The sequence below is a fragment of the Hippichthys cyanospilos genome, chromosome 15 (assembly GCF_059441005.1).
Source record: "Hippichthys cyanospilos isolate Australia breed blue-spotted pipefish chromosome 15, RoL_Hcya_1.0, whole genome shotgun sequence".
Taxonomy (NCBI): Eukaryota; Metazoa; Chordata; class Actinopteri; order Syngnathiformes; family Syngnathidae; genus Hippichthys; species Hippichthys cyanospilos.
In genome coordinates, this window is record NC_142383.1 from 14548623 (window position 1) to 14569381 (window position 20759).

General features: G+C 41.0%; 1 protein-coding gene across 1 annotated transcript; it reads left to right on the forward strand.

Moving 5' to 3' along the window:
• Window positions 1-134: 134 nt before the first annotated feature.
• Window positions 135-12713, forward strand: LOC148411840 (PH and SEC7 domain-containing protein 1). The gene is made up of 18 exons (XM_088435919.1): window positions 135-351; window positions 2013-2156; window positions 2242-2299; window positions 3970-4363; window positions 5813-5897; window positions 6005-6236; window positions 6821-7351; window positions 7804-7884; window positions 7959-8071; window positions 8156-8214; window positions 8275-8364; window positions 9182-9225; window positions 9305-9465; window positions 9537-9607; window positions 10634-10779; window positions 10858-11002; window positions 11544-11690; window positions 11761-12713. Exons 4-18 carry the CDS (start codon window positions 4013-4015, stop codon window positions 12076-12078), a joined length of 2574 nt encoding a protein of 857 aa, XP_088292045.1. The 5' UTR covers window positions 135-351; window positions 2013-2156; window positions 2242-2299; window positions 3970-4012; the 3' UTR covers window positions 12079-12713.
• The last annotated feature ends 8046 nt before the right edge of the window (window positions 12714-20759 follow it).

Genomic DNA, 20759 nt, shown 5'->3' on the forward strand with positions numbered 1-20759 from the left:
AATGCGTTTAAAATTGAATTTTTTAAACTGAGGAAAAATGATGCGAGTCACCGTCGCATTAAAGTGACGCCACGAAGGCGCCGCTGCTTTGTTTTCATCTCTCCCGCCAGTGTGAAGCGACAGTGCTCCCCCTGCAGGTTTTAACGGCGAAGTGCCGCCACGTCGTATACGCTAACATGTAATGGTGCCACATAACAATTTTACAAAGCACGCTGGAAAATGGTGTTCAAATAGCCAAACTGTGCGACAAGAGTATCCCGCTTGTGCGCCGTCGTCCTCTGCGTTACAACCTTGCCACGGAAGCCGACGGCTAAACTCGGTCCAACCGCAAGGATACCTCATAAATGCTAGGTAATGCTAATATTTTTAATCTCAATGCTAATCATGCTAATGATGCTGATGCTAGGCGATGAAATAAAGTCAATTTTGGAATGTATGTATGTTGACACCTGAATCGCTATTGATAAAACAATTATATAAATTACATAATGTCCTTATATGCGATGTTTGTGATGTCAAAAATGAAGTGTAGTTTCAACGGTTGGGAACCGTAAAATGAAATATCGAAAGTGTATATCATTGACGTCAATTGAAAGTGTGCTTAAAATTGACGTGGTAGTACATAACCACAATATTTGTGCTTATTATAAAAGATTGTTAAAATATTGTTCAAGCGGTACCAAACATTCGATATTTGTGCTTGTTAACTGTAAAAGCACCTGTCAAAACAGCTAAACCGTTGTGTACTTTTCAGCAAAAGTAAACTGCCAACAAATTCACTTTTTTTATGTTTTACTAAAAATATATGATGTTACAAGGATACAGTCTTATATTTTGTCAAGAAAAACATCTTTGCGAAAGTAACCACAATATTACGATATTTTAAAACATGAGTTTATTGAGGGAAGAAAGTCGTGTTCGGTTAATTTAAATGTAGTACGGAATATGCTTTTTTAAAAGACTTTATCTTTTAAATTCTTTTATTTAAAAAAATGAAGCCTTATAATACACAGTTATGTTAACTTATTTGATTATACCTCACAGTCCTATCGAGGCTTTTAATTGCCCCAAAATAATGAATTCCTTCATTTATTTTTTGTTTTATTGATATCCAGGTCCCACCCATCAGTGGTTATTCACTTAAAAACGATCCAACTCATTTAAAACTTCAACAATTATTCATGTAACTCAAATAATTCCATTATGAATTGCACAGATCATTCATCGACTTTGGCTGCTATTTTTTTTTTAAACTAAGTAAAGGTTTAATTTAGGACAAAAACAGGGTTAGCGTGTTCAGTTTTACTAAGCTTCCACCTCCATCAAATGCCTCGCCAACTCATTTGCTAGCCCTACTGTTAAAACTGTTAAAAAAATTCAAAAATGTCTGAAGCAGAACTTATAACCGCGGCAACCAACCCGAACCGCCTGCCGCCACTTCACCACTCCACATTTAACCTTCAATCTTTTTAGTCACCACTGATACTGACTATGGCAACTAGTTAGAATAAACATAGTACCTCCACAAGCGGTCACAAATAGACACAGCCGCCAATGTCATTTCTTAAGTAACGCAGCACTGCCAGCCCACTATATATTCTCATTTGCTGTCACCTACATCACTCACCACACAGGGTCTGCCTTAAAGCCATACACACTCAATGTCACAGACGGTAACACCAAGTGGACAAAAATAATTTCTCGCTCCTTGTCAAACAATGGAAAAATGGGTAGAATTTTCTGTGAATACACAGTAGCTGCAGTTTTCTGGTTTGGCCACATCATGATTACTTCTCGTGTTGTTCAAAGGAATGAAGCAGAGCCACTCCCCTCACCTGACCTGTGTGTATGTTTTTATAACTGGTGTGTGTGTGTGTATGCATGCCTTTAGGCCCCGTGGGTGTAGGCAGAACCTCTCAGGTGTCCTTCCGCCTGAGCTTTTTCTTCCTCTTTGCAACTTTCACCCAGGTCCTAACTCTTGTATTTCCTCCTCCCCGCCTCACTTCTTGCAGCCATATCTGCAGCGGCCAAACGAGAGCTTTCATCTATCTGCCAAGGAAACCCCGAAGGAGACCCACGTGCGAGCCGCAGCATTCGCTGACATGCCACTCTGCGCAAAGACAACGGCTGTTCAGCTAGTTTGTGGCGCCCAGCAGGTAATACAGGAAAAAGAAAGATTTTGCAATCCTTGAGCTGTGAAATCATGCAAGAAGCCATGTTTGTCTTCCCTCCTCCCACCAGATGAAAAGCTCACAAGCCGGGTGATCATATGATGCTGCTTTTACAAACCCGCAGGGAGGTAAGTCGCTGTTTTTGTCTTCGAAAAAAAATCCCTCCGAACGAGATGGTTCCCGGCTACTGTTAGACAAGTAATAATCAGTTTGACTGTAATAGGAATAGGCACCACACATCGCTTTTGTTTTAGTATGTTAAAATATTTGGACTTCTTCTTGGATGTACAGTAAATTTCAACAGTCGTTCCAGGATTCTATTTGAGCTAGCCAAACTTGCTCTTCTGAAGTGTTTTTGTTTCAACTATCACAATACATGACATAAATTACGGTTATTATTTGCTGTTGAGGCGTTTCGAATGTTTTGCACCACAGGTGCGGCTAAATGAGGTGACCAGAACTTTAGAAACAGCTGACACATTACAATTAAAAAAAAAAAAAGGTTCTGCTTGATATTTAGATTTGAATTTTTATTTTATCAATCGTACGTTTGTTTTTTTTTTGTTTGTTTTTTTTTACAAATTAACTCGGTAATCGGTTATCAGCATTTTACTCTGCCAAATATCAGAATTTGGAACCGGCCTTAAAAAAAAATCCAGAGCAGTCAGCTCCATCCTAACATGGAAAGTACCAGAATATGACCTCAAAATTTAGTAACCCTTTTTAAATGGGTGAACGCTGCAATTTGTTTTTAAAGGAAAACGATAACTCCAGAAGTATACACACTTCTCTTTTTTTTCCATTTCAGTCATTACCTAGTTCTAACAAAAGCGCTCAGTGCACCCTTACAGGAAATGAGAAGTGAGCGCACACAGGAAACGCGGTTACAGTTTCTCACCCGGATGTCGGTTCCGTGTTGCTCGGAGGGACGTAATAAGGGGAAGATGCGGGAGGAATAAAAATGAACGTCGGTTGTTGTTGATGACCTTGGCCAAAGATCTCCTTGCTTTTGTGTTTGACAACACGCGTGGCGGCAGGCGTCGGAGCGCACGCCGCCGCGATAAGACTTTAAAAAACAGCAGACAATCTGCTTTGATTTTATCTCCCTTGCTCACCTTTAAATCCAGCATGTCTTAACAAAAACAAACTGATATGAAACCAGAGCAGCACAACCTGACACAAGTTAAGCCTTTATAAAGCACCAGCATGAATTGAAAGATCAATTTAGTCCGTTTGAGAGGACTTAACTGTTTCATGCAAGTAAGACGGGCAGCGGAGACAAAAAGGCAATGCGGCTCTGCTTACCTTGTGCAAAGCAACCATTTGCTAATGTGAAAACACTGCTAGCTAATATAATCTGCGTTGACAGTTGTTTTGTTTTTGGGCCTTATCGCCCAGCCTTAATTGATAATATATAAAATTATACATATATAAATATATATAAAATTGATCATCATGAATAAATTGATAATAAGAACAAAGATTTCAGTTTTGAGCTCCCGAAAATGGAGGTATAATTGCAATTTTTTGGACTCGAAGTACGTTAGTTTCAATGCGGTTCAACACGCGCTTCCCTCGATTGCGCAACGCCCTTGCCAGTCACATGAATAGCAACGATACAACCGCACTGTTTATTTCCTCATCAGCGATATTCTGAATAGATTCATTTGTCCGCCCGCCATAGACGCCCGCCCCCTGGGAGATTCTCACGGCTATTTTTGTCACGCTGAACATTTTTAAGCAAATCTTGAGTTGAACGCAACATCCAGCATGTGTCACATGTTCTCCTCGACGGCAGATCTGTGAGCGGCACACTTCTGCCTAAAAAGAAGCGACCTTCGATGGAGGAGGACCGTCTGGCCTCCCCGCACTTGGATTTGACTGATTCGGACCCGTGGCGGACACGTGACCAACAGTACTTGAACGGAGAGGCTAAAAGGGAAAAAACGGAGGAGATATGGTTGATGCGACCCGTCAGCTGCAGCACAGTCGCCGCCGCCTTCTCCTTCGCCTCAGCGCAGTGGGAGAATCCTGACGCCGTCGCCGAGAGGCCGTCTTTCAGAACCCACCGCGACTCTGGCCTTGATATTTCCTCCACACTGCGCCATCCCTTTTCTGGTGAGCAAGTGGAGCACAGAGAGGAACAAGATGGCGCTGACTCATCAGTGAATTCGCCGGGAAATGACTGCAAGGTAGCTTTTAAGTGACTCTTTAACATTTAGGACATACTTGAGTTAACTAGCCAATATTTGAGTAAAATACGTTGAATCCAAGAATTACTTCAAATGATACTGACTAAAAGAACCAAGGCCTGGCTGGATTGGCCGATTTTGGATCTTCAAACATTGTTTAAAAATGGATGATGATTTGAACTTTTTACCTTTACGCACTCTAATTATTTACAGCAGTTGTATACAAGTAACACTGGTGTTTAATCCGCCGATTAGCTCAAATTGCAATGACTAATATGACCGGGGCCAAATTGAATTGGCCGATTAGGGCTTTTCCAACATCGTCCAAAAATAAACCGGGATTTGAACTTTTTAGCTTTAGGCAACGTAAAGCCACTTGGTTAAACAACAAACAAAAAAACTATAGGGCAACATAAATTAAGCACAAATGTGTTATATATGACATCCATTCAACTAAGAGTAACACAAGCACATATGAAAAAGATTAACATCCTTATAACTTTATTAGCTGCGCCACAAAATGCATTCCGGGACCCAAAAATAAAGTTTCTTTTATTTTTTTTTCAAGAACAATTACTGTTGACCCCTGCTATTCGGCAGGAAGGAATAGAAACCAGACCGGCCCGTGAGTAGTGAAACCCTGCATATAATTGACATATTTGGAGGAAATTAATGCTGTTTTTTTCATTATAACTTTTTAATCAATAAAATGTATTTCCCTCTGCGAAAAATTGGCGTCGGTCTCAAAAACATACACATTAGTTAGGCCAAAAATTGTCTTTTTTTGGTTGATTCACACATTAAGAATATATGAATGTCAGACAGAATACACTTCTAATACCTCGCCACGTTAAATTTAACTCATATTCCAATTAATTTGCTCTCAATTTGAAAAGAAAAAATACTCTTCCTGTCATAGCATTAAACATTTGATTTGCTACTGCCAAGCGAAATTCTGTTGAAATCTCACATGGAATGCCCTAAAGTACTCCCATTTGAGAACTGCATGCTCAATTGGGTTGAGGTTTGGGGATTGACCAAGCCACTCCTTATCTTTCTTTTTTTTTTTTTTTCTTGAGCCACACCTTTGTTGCTCAGTTCATCTTACTTGAAGACTCATCCTCAAGAAATCTTCAGTATTCTTGATTTAACCACATTCAGTTAAAATATTACTGGGCACATTAAGACACATTTCACCTTCCAAACGTGCTACATCTCTGAGTGTAAAAACGGAGCATTATTATGCAGCTCTGTAGGCGCACCGTGATATTAAGTGCAGCAATGTGAATGAGATTATTTGCATCACCACCTCAGTTTGTCATTATGCAGATGTGAAAGTAGTTTTCTGGGTGGGATGAATGTAGCGGAAACAGCCCCGTTTGCCGCCTCTCATATTGCATCCGCAGTCACATGTTGTGCATGATCGATGACCCGTGTTGCAATTTTTAGCCATGTGATGCCGCAGCGGGACAGGAGCCCACGACGCAACAAAGGGAACATTCAACGCATCAACTCTCAGACGACAGTCATCACGGTGCGCATCACGCAAAGGCTCGTTTACTTGCAAGAAAAAAAAATATGACTCATATTACCTTTTGGGTGGGACATGAAAGAGTGATTTGCATCTTTTTTTTGACACAGCGGTCGCGTTGAAGCCTGACTCAGAGGAAGAGGAGGAGGACCGCGTCACGTCTGATGCGTTTCGTAGCACTGTGCATTCACGCCCAAAAGAACCACGGAAGGAGACCACGCATGTAGCCATGACGGGACGCGGTGATCATACGGAAGCCCAAACTTCATTTCAAGGTCCCAAGATGGCGGACGGGAGCGGAAGCAACGTGCCCTGTCCCGATCAATGCGTCTCCAACTCGGCGTGAGTATTTCATCGTACTTGTAGTCTGGCGAGGCGAGAAAAATGATCTAAGACATTAGCTGTAAAACATTTTTTTATCACTGCACAGTCCTGTGACAACAATTTGTAGGTCTATTTACTCCTAAACGGTTATTTAGAATTATACTATTTAGGATTATTACACTAAGATATTTTATGATCGTAATTACATGTGGGACTTCATCTAATTATTATTTTAACCCCTAATAGAGTAATCTATTAATCAATTGTTATGATCTTTTAAAAAGCGGCATGTTTCAACTTTAATCCCATTACAAAAAAAACAACAACCCACAAACAAGTTTTTTTATAATTTGGTTGCTAGTTTTCTCTGTAGCATTAGAAAATCTGCAAACAATTTTCTTTATTGTTTTCCAAAGTAAAAGCAGATGTTTGCAAGTATTTTCATTGAGAATTAAAGAAATCTGAGCCAATATAAAGTTCTGAACATTGGTACAGTTTTAGGTTTCTCAATGATGAAATCGATTACAGAAAGTAATCATCAGTTAGTTGTCGATTAATTGTTGCGCATCTCATTCCATGTATTGTAATCTGCCCTTTTTCAGGGAGGCGCCCGCACAGCCAAAGCAAACTGACAATAATGGACCGACCTTAATGGTTCTTGCTGCAGGAACCCAAATTCAAAAGGTTCCAACTTCTGATGATGCAGAGGGAGAACCTCAAAAGTACTCACAGGACAACGGTCTGCCCCCCAAACACTCCAACAACTCGGTCCAATTGGGACAGCCCCAACTTTCAGAAGAATCACACACTTTAACCCAGCTTGAGGACTCTGCTGTCAAAGAGAGGAAGCTCGAGTCCACGCAATCGGACCGGAACCACACCAATCACGCTTCGGTACTTAAGGTTTCCAGTCGAGCCCGGATGTCAAACGAGGCTCAGGAAGCCGCCGGCACCCTCAATGGATCCGCCCCGGTACTTGTGGCAAACGGAGAGCCGAGCACAACCGCTGAGGCGGCGACATCTCGCATGAACGGAGGCGATATGGACCGGGAGAAGGTGTGTCGACTGGCCGAGCGCCTCTTTAAGCTGGATGGGATCCAGCCCATGGATGTGGTCAAGCACCTCGACAAAGAGTAGGAACCGTTACATAATATATTCATCTTTTACCAATCTTTTTGAAACTGAGATCTCCTTCTTTGGTACTGAGGAATACAAAGAGCTACAAGTTTATGTGAAGACACAGATTTATTTTTCACAGTAATTAAGGAACAGCTGAAGTAAATATGTAAATCATGTGCAATATGTAATGTAAATGTAATACATATGGAATTGTTTGGGAAAGTAATCGAAAATCACCAATGTTATATCTCTTGTAAGCTATTTGCAGAACAGGCCAGCGGGCTACTTATGTGATCTTTTAAAATGTTATGTTATCATGATTGTTGTTTATTGTTATTGTTGTTAGCTTTATTATAACGATTATTTTCGTTGTAATTACTATTTTCCGAAGTCTCCTGCACAATATTTTATTATTTAGATTAACCAGTACTGTACTAATGAAATAATTCCTCCTTTTTCTGCATAGCACTTCCTTCAGTCGCGCTGTTGGTAAGGAGTACCTCAGGTTCTTTGACTTCACTGGGCAAACTCTGGACCAAGCCCTGAGGTGAGCGTCACAAAGGCCAGGTCAAAGGTCACAAAGGCCCGACGGCTATGTATTTCTCTTTTTGCATCTTTCAGATCGTTTCTTAAAGTGGTCATCCTGCTTGGAGAGACGCAGGAGCGCGAGCGGGTGCTCCAGCATTTCGCCGGCCGTTTCCATCAGTGTAACCCGGATTCCTTCTCTTCACAAGGTGGGCTTAGAACTCACATCCTGATCCCTTTAACCTAGAGACCCAAGACACACACTCAAATTCCTTACCTATGACCTTCCTTAGGGGCCGTGCTAGCCGTCACATGTGCTCTGATGCTCCTCAACACGGACCTGCACGGACAGGTGAGCTGAACCACCCCTCAACTTTGGCGAGGTTAATCAACTAAACTCGTCTTTTAACAGAACGTCGGTAAAGCCATGTCCTCGTCCAAGTTTGTGTCCAACCTGGAAGGCATGAACGACGGAGAAAACTTTAGCAAGGATCTGCTCAAAGTAAGAACTTTGTCTTTCTCTAAATCAGGGATGTCAAACTCATTTTTGTCTCATTGGAGTTAAGGGCCGTCATCGCAATAAATTGAAATGCCGCGTTTTTCAGCTTAGACAGTAAGTTGTATTCAAACATGCATCATGAAGAAAAACAAATATGTAAGCTGCACTGAACTAAATCTAACTTTTGGGAGAAATTTGCTTTGAAAAAAAATTGAGAAAGAAAAGTCAAGCTCAAACTCACACCCAAAATCTGCATTTGGTAATTGTGTTGACAGCAGTGAACAAATTCCGTTTGGATTTGAAACTTCCGCTTCTAACTCCGGGAGATTTTCCTCTTGTTTCAAAACGGCTTGCCTTAATTAGAATCCCATGTTGCATCAGAGACCCCAAAAATGGGAACAAAAAAGTTAATTTAACCATTCTCATTGCATTGTAAAAGGTAGCAAGAAATTTTCAACATGTTAGGTGGGTTAATAATTTGTAACAATAGCACACGTGTGAATTTTTGAAACAATAAGTCACCAAAATGTAACTTAGGAGGTTTTGGCCTGACGTTAGCAACATACACAACAAATTGATGAATAACTAGTTCTGCAATTTGAGGTTAGAAGTCCAAAGAGTAATAAATATCTTAAAATGTTAAATCAATCTAGAATTAGACACTAGCAAGACAAAAAAAAAAGTAATTTGCTTGTTCGGGCTTTTAAATTATGTGGGGGCCGGATTTGGCCCTCACGCCTTGAGTTTGACACCTGCGCTTCATCTTTGATTTAGAACTTGAAAATATTGTTGATGTTTTTTTTTCTTATGTACATTGCAGTGTCTTTACAACTCCATCAAGAGCGAGCCACTGCAATGGGCCGTGTGAGTACCAAATCAAACCCTCTTCAAAACGAACACGATCACGTCTTCAACCGCCGACTCTTCTACGCTTACGAAACAGAGACGAGCATGAGCTGACCTCGCACTTGATGGAGGAGGTGGACGCGCCTCTCCGCACCAAGAGCAACCCCTTTCAGGACGTTCCTCACGACAAGGCCGCCCCCGTTGTAAAGCAGGGCTTCATCCAGAGGAAGCTCCACGCCGATATTGACGGCAAGCGCAGTAAGTAATAGACAAAATTGTTACGTCAACTAACTTTGAGCCGCACTGACTCGTTGCCAATTTGCCGTCAGCTCCTTGGGGGAAAAGGCGCTGGAAAACCTTCTACGCCGTGCTGAAGGGAATGGTACTTTTCTTACAGAAGGTAGGTAATGTTAACCTGCAAATAACTAAGTCAGCCGCCGTTGCACTTAGAATCACTTCATCGAATAAATGGGAAGAAAATAAACTGGTGAAATAAGGATGGCCAGAACTGACGCTCAAGCACTCAACAGTGCACAGACTGGCTCACAGTCAACAAGGTTATTATGAATCAAACAAAATCCATCCATTCAAATTGAAAAAAAACCCGTTAGTTTTACATAACTTAATTTTAAAAAGGTTTTCTTGTGATTGACGGGTGATTCTAGGTGGTATGTGACAATTTGGGTCAAACCATTCTAATATAAGGTGATATGGGTTTCAATACAATGAAATTGAATAGCCTACTGTTTATAAAAATAAAATTAAGAGCTTACAGCAGATATTCCTGAAATATTTACACCATTTAATAATCATTTTAACAGATTTTTTTCACTTTATAAATATACGTTTAAATCTCGCCAACCTCCCGGTGTTACATTAACGTACCTCCATTTGAGAACCGCTGTTTTAATATAGAATACTTAGTTCTTCATCTTGCTCTTGACAACTTCTCCATTAAACAAAACTAAAATGAATGTTAAAACTAAACTGAAACAAATTATTTTCATAAACAAAATGAGTACAAACAAACTTGCTCTAAAAACCCATTATAACTAAGTGAATTAAAAACGCAGAAACCAAAGCGAACAAAACAAGTTTCTAGAGTGCTGAAGCACTCATGACCACACAAACACAGTTCTCAATGTGTGAAATGTGAGCAACAACCTCAAAAGTCAAAATATATTAGCTACCAACCCTTCAAATATCTATTTTCAATCAACTCATTGAAAACCAGATCTTTTTCAAGCCTAGTATTTGAAGACAAAAAAAAAAAAACTGTCAAAAAAAAGAAAGTACCTGGGATTGAATGTCTGGACTCCGTAAAGACGTATGGATACGTCTTTGGGATTCAACGAATTAATCATGCAAAATCAGTGTTTATGTAACTGCTCATCTATTCAACATTCTTGACTTTGACGTGTGTCAGGATCACAGCAGGGGCGAGCAGCAGACCAGCGAGGAGGTGGTCAGCGTCCATCACTCGCTTGCCGAGCCGGCCGTCGACTACACCAAGAAGCCGCACGTCTTCCGTTTGCAGACCGCCGACTGGAGAGTTTTCCTTTTCCAAGCGTCGTAAGTTTGCCAGGAAATGAGCGCGGCGCCGCCATGTCGCGTGATGACCCACTCGGCGTCCGTCACCTTTCGCCTCAGATCCAAAATGGAAATGACCTCGTGGATCAGCCGTATTAACCTGGTGTCGGCGCTTCACTCCTCCCCGCCGTTCCCCGCCGCTGTCGGGTCCCAGCGGAGATTCTGTCGACCCATCCTGCCTGCCTCGCAGTCCGCCCACACTCTGGTACGTTTGTGACTAACCTCATCGTGTGTGTATCAATAAGGGCCAAGCCATTAGTCAAAAATGGCATACGGTATTAAAAAATATGAATATAAATATTATAGAACAATTAAACATTTTTATAATTATCAATGATATCCATATATAACACAGATAGTTAATCAGAACAATGTAGAACAATAAAATCAAAAACTAAGATGAAAATAAAATGTAGACTAATTAAAATATAAAGAATAATATTTCATCCTACGCGCGGCTCCACTCGTCAAAATGATGTCATTTCGGCAGCCGCGCCCTTCCGCGCGGAGTCCGTGCGAGCCAGATTTTCTGCATCACGTACCCGCCGAAATTTCTTTACCGCGCGGAAAACATGGCGGACAAACTTTTGCTTCTGGATGTTCGCCGCTACAAACACCTTTATGATTCGGCTGAATACCAAAATACCGTAAACAACTCCTGGCGAGCGCTCATGCTGAGGAGATGTGAGGAGTCTGTTAAAAAGTTAAGTTTTGAAAGCAGTACACTCAGTCTGCTTCCTGCGCAGGAACGCCAGCTGCAGTCTCACGCCGGCATGCTCGAGTCCTTCAAGGCGGACCTGTCGCATCTCCAGCAGAACCCCCCGGAGGGCAAAAAAGCTCGAGGCAAGGAGATGGAGGAGCACCGCACCAGGGCCGAGTACCTGCAGCACGAGGTTGCCACGCCAACCGGCCACGTCCCAAAGACTGCTTTTAACTATCAGTGACATTTCATGTTTCCCGCAGATATGTCGCTATGAGAGCTACACGCAAGTGTTGGAGGCCTGGAAACGCGTGGAGAAAACCGGCGACGGCGCCCTGATCACCGCCGTCCTCGGCTTATTCGACAAAGCCATGTGCGCGTCCCCGATAGCCGAGGAGGGAGAGGAAGACTCGGACGAAGGCCGCCTGACAAAATCCCACTCCAGCCCGTCCCTCGACCTGGACATGACGCCGCAAAACACCGTCAAAATCAGACGCAACGTCTCCGAGCGGTGGACATACCGAAGGGTGGCGCCTCGCCTCAATAAAGACGCTTCGCAGCAGGACGGAAAGTCTAAGTGAGAATTGTTTATTCCCGGTACAAACGAAAACCCGACCACTCGTTTCCTTTCGTTTTTTTACCTAGTGCACTTTGGAAAAAAAAATTACCTCAGGGATTCCCGGACGTTAAGAACCTGATTCATTTGTTCAATGACCAAAAAATGTGGACCTGATCGTATGCTGTGTTAAAATAGTTCAAACAGGCCTACCTGGTTTGTGACCACTAGGTGGTGCACTAGTTCAAGTGGACGTTTGGGAGGTTGGTATGAATGCACTTTTGTTTCCCTGATAATCCAATGTCTCATTTTTATTGTTTTGTTCATATGAAAAGTTAAACGTTTTCAATATGTCCAGTGCTGGAGATGGAGAGTTATTTTTTCATACATTGAAATATTCCTTTTGGTACCAAATAATTTTTGTAATCTCTCATACTATCTGCTTGAAAAGACTTTTCACTTAACATGTTAAAAAAAAAAAATACAATGAAGGACTGATTTTTTGTTTGTTTTTGTTTTCCATCCATAAGTTTTCACCTGAATTAAAATGTTTGTGTCATAGCTTCAAAACATGCCTCTCTTTCCTATGTTTTTGTTGTTATTGTTTTTTTTTTTCCAATCAAACATTACCAGTATTTAAATAAACTGTCATCAACCTGACATTTGTAGATGAATTTTGGATACAGTTGGAACTCTGTAGGTGTACCTAAAAAAATTATCCACTCTCCGGTGAGTATATTTCCAACCTGTATGAGCAATACCAAAAAAAAAAAGAGTGAAACTTCCAACTTTTTTTTTTTTTTCTTTCAGGAGGATACACCAGGAGCTCCATTGTACCAGAAAAAGAGGACACCTTGTGGCCCTCACTTATGTTGATGGAATAATCCAAGCCCAAGTGTGGTACGTAAAAAAAAACCCAGCTTATCTATTTACTAATTCTTTCTACAGTTTTTTTTTTTACCTGCGTCTACTGACAAAATTTGTCCAACTTTGATCATTCCGATTTTAATATATTTCAAAAATTAATGCCATGGGGACTAGTATTTTTGTAATTCCAAATATTCACACTTTTTCTAAAATGTGTAATTTTCCCCCTTAAAATTCATTCTAAATAGGTTTCCCTAAAGGTGATTTTTTTTCGATAAACAATACACATTTACATCATTCCCCTTTAAAAAAATCAATCATTCAACCAATTCAATTAATCTTGGAAACAGTTTTTAATTTATGAAACATTCACAGTGACCAAAAATTCAACATTTTCACCCTTACAATACTAACAGGAATAATCTATTTCCAGTGACACTTGCAAAAGTACAGAGTTACATCGTCACTTTTTGAAATAAAAAATGTTCCGCTCATTAGATTTTAATGCCAAAAATTCCGATTTAGCAAAATGTTCCCACCAAAAAAATCCCTATTCATTGTAAGCGACACATTTAAGAAAATCAACTCATTTTGGCCGCTCATTCAATTAAACTTGGGAACAATTTTCAATTTATGAAATATTTCCACTAAGCATAAATTCAACATTTTCATTATTATTCATTATTAGGATTCATTGAATACATTTTCGGTACGTATAGTGAATTTTATTTGAATTTCTTGTACTGTATTTAGGTCTATGGTAGTATTTTTTGAGGTGTTACTAAAAATGTGTGCGCCATGTACACTTTTACACCTTTTGTCAAATGATGCACTTGTTGCCTGGTTTTGTTATAGAAAATATCAAATTGTTTCTCCTACTGTAAAAATATGGGAAAGATGAATTTTCACATTTTTTTCCACACTTTCTCCGTGTGCGCCCGCGGGTATGGGCCCGTTGTTTCTTTTCAATCCGGCATGTCGGGTTGCAGCTGACCTCAAGCTCTTAACAATAAGAACAGGATGTCTAGAATAAAAGCCCCCCTAGCACTCCCTTTTTTTTTTCTTCTTCTTTTCTAAACTTCCAACACGCTCGCATTCCCCGCGCTGGAATGTAACGCAACAATAGGAAACGCAATGAAGAGCACAGACAATCGCGAGGGCGCCCCGTCTCGTCCGGAGGTCCGAACGGGATCAAGGCGCTGGACTCCGCGTAAGCTTTTTGACGCGAGACATTTTCGGGCGGCGGCCACGACCGGACGGTCCGCGGGGGCTTCGTTAACGTTATAATGCCGGACTTTCCTGTCGGCTGAATGGGGGCCGTCTCTTTTCATTGACTGTCATAACAAGGGCTCATTAAGATAAAGTCGGATGAAGGTGACTGATGGGCCACCTGAGTGACGGGGGCCTCGGGCCGTAAGGTGACGCCGGGCCATACACATGACAAAACATTCCGCGGCGAGGAAGGCGGCCATTAGCGTCTTGTTTGGAAATGTTTGCTAACGCGCGCAAGGCATGAGTGGCTGCGGCAGCCTTAGCCGCCGGGTTCACGAAGCATTTTTTTTTTTTTCCTGTTGTGCGCTTCTCCGGCCCGGCTTTGTCAGCCTCGGTCAGGCCTGGTTGGGTAATTAAAAAGGCAAGGGCTCAAGTCGGGATCATTAGGGGCTAGTCTGGCATGCTTTTTGCAACACAAAGAAAAGCGGAATAACACTCGGGCCGGCGCAGACCTCCGCTAAGGTTGAGCTGTCAGCAAAAGCGAGGAAGAAATAGGCCGCGGCCTGCTTACCTTGGATGACATAAAGTGACTGGCGTCAACCATTTTCCAATTAGGAGGGCAATTGCCAGGAGAGAATTTGAAAACAGGGTTTTCCAACGCTGTTTTATGGGTGGATCTCGGGCCGGCGGATAAATTAAATTAATTTGATTGCTAGGAATTTCCGACCACAAGGCGCAACTTTTTTCTCATGATTTGAGCCCTGTGACTTTTCTGCAGTCTTTTTTTTTTTTTTTTTTTAAACTAGTCACAAGGGGGCAATCAACCCGTAAAGCAAATGTGTGTATCTGCTTAAGTTGTCAATTAATGGAACAACAACAAAGTAGAACTGAAAAAATGCTCAAAACGCATATTAAAATAATGAAAATTATGTATATTGTACGTGAGCAGAATATATATATATATATATATATATATATATATATATATATATATATATATATATATATATATATATATATATGCGTGTGGGGGGGTGTAAAAACTTGAGAAAAGCAGAAGCAAAAAAAAAAACATTTTTTGTGGATTTTTTCTTTAAGTGACAACTATTTCTGTTGGTATTTTTATCCTTTTATCAAACTGGACAAAAAAAAAAGATAAATAAATTAGATGAATTTATTGATTTTATGTATTTTTTTAATACAAAATAAATTAACTAAAAAACATGGAATGCACAACAATTAACCCTATTCTGGATTTTTATTTATAACCATATATTTTTCGCAGGTTTTCCTTCTGTATTTTTCTTGATATTTTCCTTTCTTCTAAGACCAGACAGGACCAGACAAAAAATATATTGTTTTGTGTATTTATTGTTTTAACAAAAGACAAAAAAAATAGAAATGACAAAAACCATAGATACAACCAACAAGAATCCCTTTTGCCTTTGCAGAGGTATCATTTCCCCCTGCTCCCACAGTGAACACTGGCCAACATCCCCGAAACGCCGCGGCAATAATCCCCACCAACAAACATTTTTTTTTTCTCAACGAGGCTCGAGACACTCGTTGTCCATCTGCTGCTGACGCCCCGGCACGCTCCACTTGTTACTCCATGTGTCCCACTTGAAAAACTCTTTTCTCTCCACCGCCGCCCCCCTCGCTCTTGAGCACCGTGGCGTCAAGCAGAGCCCTTGAAAGCTCTCTGCATCCCTCTCAGCCACTCCAACTCGCAAGTATTTATCGAGACCTTGACGGGGATGACGCCATAGGATATAGTAAAAAGAAAAATTAAAATGAATAAGAAAAATCATGATTTTTTCATTGATAGTGAAATCATCAACATCACAATGAATTCATTGTTTTCAAAGCTCTGAATTGATTCAATAGTACATAACTTTTAATACAGCTTGAAAGTACTGTACAGCCTAAAAGCAAATTAGTGACAAAGTAAAATACATATGTTCAAGTAATAGAAATAATTGAAAAATAAATATACTGACTGTACCAATTGTGCATATATATATATATATATATATATATATATATATATATATATGTATATATATATGTGTATATATATGTATATATATGTGTGTGGCTTTCTTCAGGGCATCTCAACAGATGACCTCCCATCGCCCCCTCCGTACGCCCAAACTCCACTCCAAGGCAACACGCGGCATAAAAAGAATGTTTGTGGCCAGGTCGGCTAGGTTTTGATCTATTTGGCATCCCTGGCAACTCCCGGAGCCAGCAGCCGTCGCACCTGCTTCCTCCTCGCTAATCGTTAACCCGAGCAGCGCCGTGCGTCGGCGCTGAATGGCTTGTTTTGTGACTCAGCGCCCTCCATGGTATTGACAGCATCCAGGGGTCACCTCATTGGTTCCCTCGGGGCGGTACCCGATACCTGGGCTGATTTTTATCCTTGCGATGGCGTTGAATGTGTGTGCTTTGAAAGGTGCGTTTTTCTTGATGTCTGGCAGTCAAACAGTAGCTTCCTGCCTGCAGGGCCCGTGTCTTGTTTAATAGGCTAGCTGCAACACTGGGCACCTGTGTTTCTATACGCTCCCCCCTTCTTCCTGAAACTCCTTCTGTTTGCTCCACTTGACTGGCACGTTTGTTCCAAAAGGTGGAGGAGATGAGATGAGAGGGCTTTGTGAAATTGGAGGACAAGGATGTCATTTCAGGTGTTTTTCTTACGCGCGATCGGCGGATCCTCTCGGGCGGGATCCGCGCTGCCGAACATTTTCAATTTGATGCCCGCAATCAATTTCGGCTTTCTCGGGGCTCGCTTCTCATTTTGAAAGGGGACATGCACCAAAATATTTTTAGAATTCAATTTTTATATTTTTTTTTATTATTGAAATTCAATTTACGTGGGAATGTTGTAAAGGTGTCAACAACTAACGGATGATCAAATTGCCTATTGACTATTTAAACAATCGAATAATCTTTTTTGAGACATAGTATAATTTAAAAGTGCTCAAATCTGACAATTTTAATTATAAACCTTAATTGCAAAAATAGTTTTTTCCGATTTCCAACGGAATAATAAAGACAATGATCCATTCTAGAAGTATTTGATGATTAGTTTTTATACTTTACATGATCATTTTTACCTTCTCAACAAATTAGAGGCGTATATTGATAACCAATCATTTTGCAAATTAATCGATACCTTTTTTTAGAGTAGATTAATCATTTAGAGGTTTTATTTAAAGCTTTCTAAATCATTTTATCTTACAATCTTTGGTTAATGTACTGTAATTGAGAACACTTAGTGAAATAATACACTTTAAAGACAAATACAAATATATCTGATTCCATTGAATAATAATTAGAAGTGCGTCGATAATTTGAATTAATCGATTTAACAATTTGATAATTATTTTAATCTTTTAAACAGTTTGATTAATTTAAAGTTGTCCAAACCTTACAAAGGTTGGTTAATTGATAATCCACCTTAATAACAAAATTGTTTATCCAATTATTTGATTACTGAATGAAATAATCACCTGAGCAATCAATTCCAAAGATAATAAAGTATTTTTTTTTTTTATAATAGTTTTTTAAGATTTTGCCCTTATTTTTGCTGGTCACAATGGGCCACTCGGGAGCGAAAAGAAAATCTAAATTGCGCCACTTGAACCACGCTGCGTAAATCCACCCTCGCCGGTCTCGACTGAAAGAGTTTGTAAGATCTCTACATTTTTAGGCCCCCCTCAAATTGAGAGGCGCTGCACAGCTTTACATCGAAATTCCCAGACGTGGAGAGGTCAAATACCTACAAAATTGCAGTCAACCTCACCAAGGCTTCAAAGCACTTTGGTAGTGTCCAGACAGGATTCTCTGATGTCACCCCTTTACGCGTATTTGTAATATACAGGTACTTGTTTGTTTTTTTTCTTTAGTCTGAATACAAACAGTTTCAAATAGGAAGCCTCAAAGCTGAAAGATGTTGGACAACACTGAATTTAACCAACAAGAGCATAGAAATGCGTCTTTGGGGCTGAATGAGAATCCATAGATGTATTTTTGCGTCTTTGGTATTGAATGAGTGTCCCAACTACTTATTTATGTTTCTATTTTATTATTCTTCAAATATTAAAGTAAAAAAAGGGTTGGCAAATAGCTAGCACTAAATGAGTCCCTTGAATGTCCTACTTCGATTCATCCATCCATTTACTAGCGCTGCTTATCCTCACAAGGGTCACAGGGTTGCTGGTGCCTATCCCAGCTGACTTCGGGCAGAAGGCAGGGGACACCCTGGATTGGTTCCCAGCCAATTGCAGGGCACACAGAGACAAACAACCATTCACGCGCCCAATCACACCTAAGGACAATGTAGTTTTTCCTATACACCTGCCATGCATGTTTTGTAGCGCGCAAGGTAGCCAGAGTGCCCGGAGGGAGCACACCCAGGCTAGGGGAGAGCATACAAACTCCACACCGACACGCCGGCGCGAGGTGGATTTGATCTCAGGTCCCTGAACTGTGAGTCGGACGTGCTAACCACAGCTCGGCCGAGCCGCCCCACTTCAATTAATTGCCTCTGCAATTGTTTGGAAACGGAACAAATCGGCAGTGGAGTTGTGTCCAATAATCAGCCGCGCTTGGGTCGGACGCCGCCTCTGCCCGTGGCGGCGTTCGCTCTCGCCCCGACGACAAATTACGCCGGCCTGCATAATACTTATTTGCTGGGCTGAATTGTTCGGTCCGGTGTCTGTCTCGGAGATAAGTGGCGAACTTTCCAGATGACTGGCGCGGGACAACCAGACCCCACACTCCTCTGACTGCCTTTTTGCCAGCTCGTTCCGCGGGGGCCCCTCGTTGCGTCTTTAGAGTACTCAACCCGTAATGGTGACCAACACATGCCTTCTGCTCAACACAATGCCCCCCCCCCCCCCCCCCCCCCCCCCCAGCCTGTCTTGCCAGCTTTGTCTGCCCTCAGCTGTTCCGGCCCGGTGCCTATATTGTACCGGCGGGCTCATTACGGCGAGCACTGTGGCCCGAAGCCTCCTCGCTAATAGGTCCACAGAGGGAGGAAGACTTCCGCTTGTGTGGCTTCTGTGCTGCAACTGTAACTTTCTTTTCATTCTTTTGAAAGTCCCACTCGATGTTTTTGGCGTGTGAAGCCACCATGAAATGGAGTTTACACATTTCAAAATGTTTTCCTGGCCCACTCGCTCAGTAGGGTTTTAGTCAATTGGGTGATTTTTACAGAAATGTCGGGTTAATTATTTTGAGCGAGCTGATAGGATTGAGTGACGGATTTTGCGTGCGTGAAATTTCGTCGGTTTTATTTATGCGTCGTCTGCAGGAAAATTGCGTCACTAATGAGTGTGCATCCATGTTAAAACTAGCAAAACAAAAGCAATCATCATTTTGCAGATGAGACATTATTACACAATTTAGGAAAGAGATGCTTAATGTTCTAATTCACTTGCTCTTAATTTGAAAGGAAAACTTCTGGTCCTGTCATGGTGTTAAAAAGTATTTAATTAGACTTGCTGATACCTGCACTCAATATGCAGTCTAACCCTTTCAAAACTTGAATATTTGCAATATTTGGAATATTAAATGCCATGTAAAAAGTGTGAAGCTATTCATCTTTAAAAATCTTTGTATCCCAGGGACTAGTTTCGTTGAGCCTGGGTTGTTTGCGGTTTGTCACATATATGTTGTTGCTTTGTGGAATCAACACATCTGAGTCTCTGTTTTCTGCAATTACCTTCTAAAAATAGTTGTCAAAAACAACCCAATTCTGTGGGAAAAAAAAAAAGGACCAACCCAATATTTGGGTCAATTTGATCCAACTTTCTCAATTGTTTTATACAATATAACCCAATTTTGTAGGCAATCTTGTACAAATCATCTAGTCAGGTCAAACTAACCAAATGTTGGGTTAGTCTTTTTTTGGGCTATGATCAATACAGCTGTTTTTAGTTCACCCTCAGTTGTTAATGGAGATTACGGAGAATTTTTGCCACATGTACAGTATGGCTTTGCTCTGCTGAATCAACATAATTGAGTCTTTGTTTTCTGCAATTACACTAAAAACAGGTCAAAAACAACAGAATTATGGGTCAGGTAAAGACTGACCCAATATTTGGTCAGTTTGACCCAAGTTTCTGGGATACTCTTTTGATTGACAAAAGAATTATTTTTTTTACCCACAATTGTATTATTAATAACCTGACTGTTTTTAAAATATATCCTCAAATGTATCTCATCTATAAACAAATCTAAGAATTCACATTGCATACTCCTGAAACTCAAGTGTCCGCCATTTGGGTGACTTAAAAAAAATCTAGATTAACCACAATAGGATTTAATTTACACATACAAGGCCAGCAATGGAAAAGCCAGACAAAAGTGACAACCAATAGAAAACTCTCCTTGTATCCACATCTCGGCCATCAGCGGGCACCAGGTGGGCCGGCCCCGCTGAACCGTGGCTCGCTAGTTAGCACACCGCGGTAATGAGGCCGCAAAAAAAAAAAGAGAGGGACGCAGACCCCGAACATAAAAGCAGTCGATGCAGAAAATAAGAAGACGCCATTAGACAGACGCGTGCGTGCAGGGTCGCTGCATTCGTCCTTTAAAATTGCTGAAAGAAGGGGCCGTTAT

Bases quoted from the DNA above. Each gene is read 5' to 3' on its own strand.
- LOC148411840 (XM_088435919.1), top strand. From the start codon at position 4,013: ATGGAGGAGGACCGTCTGGCCTCCCCGCACTTGGATTTGACTGATTCG. The intron at 6,237-6,820 runs GTGAGTATTTCA...GCCCTTTTTCAG, and splicing joins CAATGCGTCTCCAACTCGGC to GGAGGCGCCCGCACAGCCAA. The intron at 9,226-9,304 runs GTGAGTACCAAA...CTTACGAAACAG, and splicing joins GAGCCACTGCAATGGGCCGT to AGACGAGCATGAGCTGACCT.